The 6,442-nt window shown below is 36.0% G+C and overlaps 1 protein-coding gene across 1 annotated transcript in view; it reads right to left on the bottom strand.

Moving 5' to 3' along the window:
• Positions 1-358: 358 nt before the first annotated feature.
• Positions 359-6,442, bottom strand: part of LOC112686438 — a 25,421-nt gene continuing 19,337 nt past the window's right edge. The window contains exons 7-11 of the mRNA XM_025558704.1: positions 6,098-6,236; positions 5,133-5,241; positions 3,777-3,960; positions 2,378-2,572; positions 359-669 (exon numbers count right to left, since the gene is read on the bottom strand). Of these exons, the coding sequence (XP_025414489.1) occupies positions 578-669; positions 2,378-2,572; positions 3,777-3,960; positions 5,133-5,241; positions 6,098-6,236 (719 nt within the window). The 3' untranslated portion in view covers positions 359-577. The remainder of the gene's footprint in view (positions 670-2,377; positions 2,573-3,776; positions 3,961-5,132; positions 5,242-6,097; positions 6,237-6,442) is intronic.

The raw sequence follows: 6,442 nt of genomic DNA, 5'->3' as shown, positions 1-6,442 counted from the left end.
GTTAACCGCTTGAAATGGTCCCGCTAACGAAATTATATCTGGCTCAAAAGAAGTCAGCATTAGACTTCATTATCTCCTCTTTCACATATTTTTAATTTTTTTCTTGATTTGGTCAAAAGTTGTTAAACCACACTAAAGCCTTTTTCGACCAGGTTAGGACGGAAAAGCCATAATAAATAATTCCACTTCTTTCCAAAATTGAGGATATATAATATTTTACCTACATAATTCTGTATATCACATTTATATCGTATTCTATGCAGTTATACATTTCATCACAATCAGTTACAAACAATACAAATGAAATGTGAATGATATGTACCCTTTAACGTTGGTACTAACTGGTGTAGTTGAACGAGACGACACGACGATTAATGTTTTTACTCGGTGCGTTAGCGCTCTCTATACACGGCCATCCTACGTGCATCCTGCCGCGACGTAACGGACGTAGATCGCAGTACATAACGTGATACGTGTCGATCAAGATTATATTTAATATTTCACAAACATAGATTATTCAACAATAAGGCGAAACTGTAATATTTCTAATTGCGGTTTTCTAACCGACGTTTAATATCTATCTGTTGCACGGGATCTCCTTCAGTAACAACAGGAATATGAAACCCATCAGTCCGGCCACGAGTGTGAACACGTGTAACCAGTCGATATCTGAAAGAAAAAGTGTAATTAATGCAATCATAATTATTCATCCTAATTCGATATCACGCGTTATAGTCGCAAGTCAAATAAAATAGCGCTTCGACCGTAGTCGAAAAGAAAACAAAAACAATCGGTCCTGAAGTCTTACGTTTTTTCCCCTTAAAAGTACTGAACAGTCAATGAGAATCGATTTCGATTTGTTGTCGGGGGAAATAAAAATTTAACTCTTTACACGCTCGGTCGTTTCTATTCCATGTATAATTGGAAAGTTTATAGGTTTTAAACGTTATTTATCGATAATTTTTTTCTCTTTCTATCCAAAAATAATCTCAAAATTTAAATCGTTTTCAACCATATACGTTTCGCAACGTATCCCAACTGAGTTTCCGAACTGTTTGGAAAAAAAACCGATCACGTATCGAATTATATGATGTACGGTGATGATGTTATCGTTTTATGCTGTCTGTTGCACACAGTGGAAAAGAAAAGTCCATTTGTGGTAACATATCGTTCCAGTAAAAAAAAAAAAAAAAAAAACCATAACGTATTTCGTCTCATAAAAATGATTATAGTACACATATCGTACAAATTCTTCTAGTAATCGTTTTTGTAAAGCACGTCGAAAGCAAAAACGGAAATAAGAAAAATATGTTAGATGACGTGAAAATACGATTATTCTTTGAAACTCTATCGGAGGATGATGAAATAAAGATTAACTTTTAGAAATTCTATTATCAAATGAACCCTTAACATATGAACATTGAACTCTGATTTAATACAACTGAATTCAGTTATATTTTACATACAAAAATAAGAATACCTGACGTTATTTTTTTACTCCTCAGGGCGTTGTATATTCAATCATTAATGTATTATATTTCAATAGACTGCGTTGTTCTTATATATATTATTTCGTAAAAACGTTCGTTGTTTCCATCTATAGTAATATTTCACGTTTGCCTAACACGAGTTGACTGAACTAGTGTATACAGTATAGAGGAATGATCGAATACAATTATTTTGGAAGGCTCAAAATAAATTGTTTCAAATCCATGTGGAACAACACAATTAAAGATATGAATTAGAACTATGAAAAATGCTCGGTTTAAAGAAAACAATTTTACATTTAATTATATTTATACGTGTGGGTATATGTGAGTCATAGATTCAATATAAATTGTTTTATAGCTCTCGTATTCAGTTATATTTTATAATTGCTGCTATTTATTATATTTTTTCATCGTATGCCAAATCGTAAGCCCACATGATTACGACCGCGCTGTATGTAGTTCCAAATCGATCAGGTTTACGTAAAAGGCATATCACGGTGAGGTGGTACTGAGTGTTCGTGTAATTTATATTATTGATAGTCTTGTTACAATTATATAAATCGTATTTTAAAACTTAAATTTTATAAAACGGCTTTTAAGACGTACCAGTCACGTTTTGAACTTTAAAATATATATTTAAAAATGTTTAAAATAATTAAATCTATTTTAAACCGTGTTACGAACCAGGTAACGTATTGAAAGTGTAACGTGTTAAAAGTGTGCTCTTTGAATTTTAAAATCCCCTAGATCTTCCATCTGGATCCATCCGTGTTTTGTTTTGTATTTTTTTTTTTTTTTTTACGGAAACCCGAAGTCATTTACTCATCTAACCCTGCGGCGAGCGCGTGATATTCGTAATATTATATGGTACAATTGTAGATACATACGGAGTTCTGGAAAAATAGCCAACAGCACGTACAAGCAACTCTCCAAGATGATTCTCAGCGACTCGACCAGGCTGACGGCCACGTTCTCCGGGAACGGGTGCGCGTGGTCGGCGGCCAGCTCGTACAGCAAACTGTTGGCGGACCACGACAACGGGAACGCGAACAAGACGGCAACGATCAGGTGCATCATGAGGTCTAAACATATCACGCCCGTAAGTCCAACGAAACTTACCATTGTAAGGACATTAATATAATGTAAGACACTTTCTTTAAAGGTTTTATTTATTTTAAAATATGTTATCTTCTACGAGGCTCACGTTCATTGCTCACCGAATGAGCGATTTATTACGTTAGTGGTCGCGCGTCGACCGATGACATTATGAAGATAAAACAAAATCAATACAACAATTCGTATAGAAAACGGATTACACGGACCAACGGTTTAGAATATTCAATAAATATTTATTTTCGACAAGCGTTTACCGGTTAAATGAACACAGCCCAGGCATTAAATCATACCGGTGACTGGTTCGAAACGAGGTTATATTTATTTGGAAAATGAGCGTATTCTAACAACATTTTCGGATTCCCCTAATTATCGGACGGCGCTCCGAATAGGCAATCCAGGTGCATTTGTGGGCGACAAACGATTTTTACGCCGCACGCAATCGACAGTTTGACCAGGAATATCACATAGTTTTTAAGTTTTATTGAACCACACGATTTACAAGTTTTGTAAATTATTGTTGAGATAAAGTAGATCATTTTGAAAAACTTAAAAATGATCATAACTATTTAATGACATTAAATTAAATTGCGATTATAATTTTAAAGAATAATTACGATTTTTGTGAATATTATTTTAGAAATTCCAACCGTACAAGTTAAAAAATAATAAGTGCCTTTGGCGATTTTTGAAGTGCGCTCCGTAGGTACCATCACTCGTTGTAGGAATGAGTTAGTTCTAAATTATTTCATTGGTTTTAATTGAAAATGTTAAACTTTGTTTAATTATAAGAATCGGGGCCAAAACTTTTTTCAGAAATGAATTTTAAATTATTCTGAAAACCTGAAAACGATCGCTCTCCTAAGTATCGACTAGATGAAATGTACTTTGTTGCAACGCGTAAGTGGGTGCGTGAAAATTTTTAAGTAGACTATCGTCCTGCGCATTTGCGTGTAAAACGAGTGTAGACTTTTCGAAAAGTACACGTCATCGTCTGACGCGATCCTTGGAGTATCGTTCGCTCCGTTCAAAAAGATACAATCCCCCACTACCAGTTACTCTAAAACCTGATCCGACTCTGATATTCATCCCCACGGTCGGTTTATAACATTTACGCAAGCTCGCGGTACGAAAACGATTACGACGCAAATGGTATTGTATGTACGTTTTTACCCAAATTCCGCCGGATGCGTCTCATCACCGACACGAACCACAGGGTGCACACCGAGCCGAGCAATAAGCACGTCAGTCCAATGAGCTTGTTGGAACCGGTGAATTGATCGGCGAACCAGCACGCGGATAGAGTGAGCGAACACGTGTGAACGATCATCCAGAACCGGCAATCCACGCCGATCGACTGCGCAACAACGGCACAACAAGAACGCGCGATTAAAACATTATGTAATAATTTTTCGGATCGTCGTTTTCTTTTTTATTTTTTTTCGCTTACGAAGTGATTATCGTTTCGGTCGGGAAAGTGAAACGGTCGGATTTCGCGTTATATGGAACGTATTCGACGAAGATGCACTGCGAACGAAATGAGACCGAAACCGAAAAAAAAATCGTACAAATCAAATGTTTACACGAAAAACAGCTAATCTTTAAGGGCCAGACTGTAATGACTATGCGGTTAAAAATATGAAAAATCAATACTTATCCCAAAATCGTTATTGCGACCAGAATATCGTACCGTCAACGTTCAACGTTTAACGAGAACTTAACTTGAAACTCTCGCATCAGAATTCAACGCAATTAATGCAAATATCGGGAAATATTATATTGAATGAAAGAAACCGATTGTAAACCAGAAAACGCGGGATGTTTTTACAGAATCGGTTACTCGATACCTGTATGCGATTTTACTCTGTTCGGATTTGATTATACGGACTGCGATTGCAGAATTTCTCTAACTCATTTCGGACGGCAGTGCACGCAGATTAGGTAATATTATAATAATATACGATGACGTTTACGTATAACGCGTGTTACGTATAACCGTTTCACGCTCGACCGGGATCACCGTTTGAACCCACAGTTACACGATAGCAAATAATAATATCATTTTAACTTATATAATGAAATATGCCTGTTAGAAGCTACTACCACCACCGTTATGCGCATTTATTATGTTCGGGTGGTCGTTTGTCGTCAACCTTTTGACGGCGGAAACGAACAACCAAAAACGATTCTGCGTACAAATTTCAATCCCGCTACCTATGAACACTAGCGACCCGAAGAACGATCACGGCGCAGGCATGTTATTTAAATTTTAAATTACGATACACGTGCGTGGGTGTGGCTTTAAAACGTCAAAAACCGTTTTTATCACTTCCTCGTCGAAATCGAGTTATCGAATCGGTCGTGTTGTTAAATTATTATAAGAATATTGTATTGCGCAATTACTTCGACTGTCAAAGTCGTCGGGATGCGAGAAAACGACGAGTCCGACCGATTCTGCAAAAGGATATCGTCACGATAATGGCGGGAATGGATTATAGGGTGAATTCGACAAAGGAGTCTTGTCCTCACCTGTGGAAAGTCCATCGAGGAATAGGTGACGTCGATCATTTGGTACCAAGGCCACGAAAACGCATTGGAAAGCGCGTAGGATAAGGCGATGTACAGAAGACCGACGTTGCTGCGGGAGGAGGAAAAATTAATAATTACAATCAACGGCCAATCATGTTATGATGCAGCGGATATTCGTTTGATATATACTTATACAAGTATATACATATTGCATTACGGCGCACGGGAAATTAATTTAATTTGGAATGCTGTCTAGTATTATTATATACTAATATATTAATACTAATATTAGTGTAGTTGTCTAGTATTTTATTTTATGAAAACAACCACTCTTGTGTATTGCTTCGCCGTGAAACTACCGAAAATACAAATATCTTCTGTACAATATTCGATAAAATTTATTGCGTTGACAGACGTTTGACCAAGCGATGGCTTTGGTGGCTTACAAGGTCCTTCCTAGCTGAACATTTTAATGCAATTGCAGTTGAATTACATTTACATCATTTTTTCGATACGTATTTACTAATTTCCGGGGTACGATTCGTATCAAAAACATTTCAATCGAAATAAAACAAATAACTATTATAATAATAACAAATACTCGTACATAATTTACTAATATGAAATCTCGAAAAGTATGTTTTCAGTCTATATTGGTAGAAATATTTGGAAAAAAAATACTTGACAATTTCTTCAACTCGTAGTTCTATACCCAATATTTCGTCTATTTTTTTTAGTGTACAATTTAATGCAATTTATCCTTACCATTTATACGAATTCAAAAAAGAGCATATACAGACAGCATACCGTATAAAACAATTAGTTCGTGAATATAGGTTAGTATAATAAGGTAAGTGTATATATATATATATATATATACATATACACATTATTAAAAACCAAACGAGTATACCTCGTTCGAATATTTTTCCACTTCGTGGTGAAATTTTTTTTTTTAACCTTACTCAAAACTGGCGTTCGTCATAAATGATTTTGACGGCAATAATTGTTGTCGGTTCACTGAGTAGCTTAATTCCGATGACGACGATTCCTGCGGGAAAAACACCATCACCAACAGCGTGCAGATGATATTCGCGGTAAAACCTGCAAACAAACGATGCAAGGGCGGGGTAGGGTAGGACGCGTTGAAGTATAATTGATTACAAATTGGTACACGCAGTGGCGTATCTAAGAGAGACTTAGGAGTCGATTCCATCCCCGAAACTTTAGAAACTTATAATTCATTATACATTAGTAATTCGACGTATACGAGTATTTATGAAATTTGTTAAATTGGTGTCCTTTTTTTT

Source organism: Sipha flava, unplaced genomic scaffold (genome assembly GCF_003268045.1).
Source record: "Sipha flava isolate LNK unplaced genomic scaffold, YSA_version1 308_pilon_pilon, whole genome shotgun sequence".
Lineage (NCBI taxonomy): Eukaryota > Metazoa > Arthropoda > Insecta > Hemiptera > Aphididae > Sipha > Sipha flava.
Note: the sequence above shows the minus strand (reverse complement) of the source record. Positions and strands in the feature narration are given on the sequence as shown.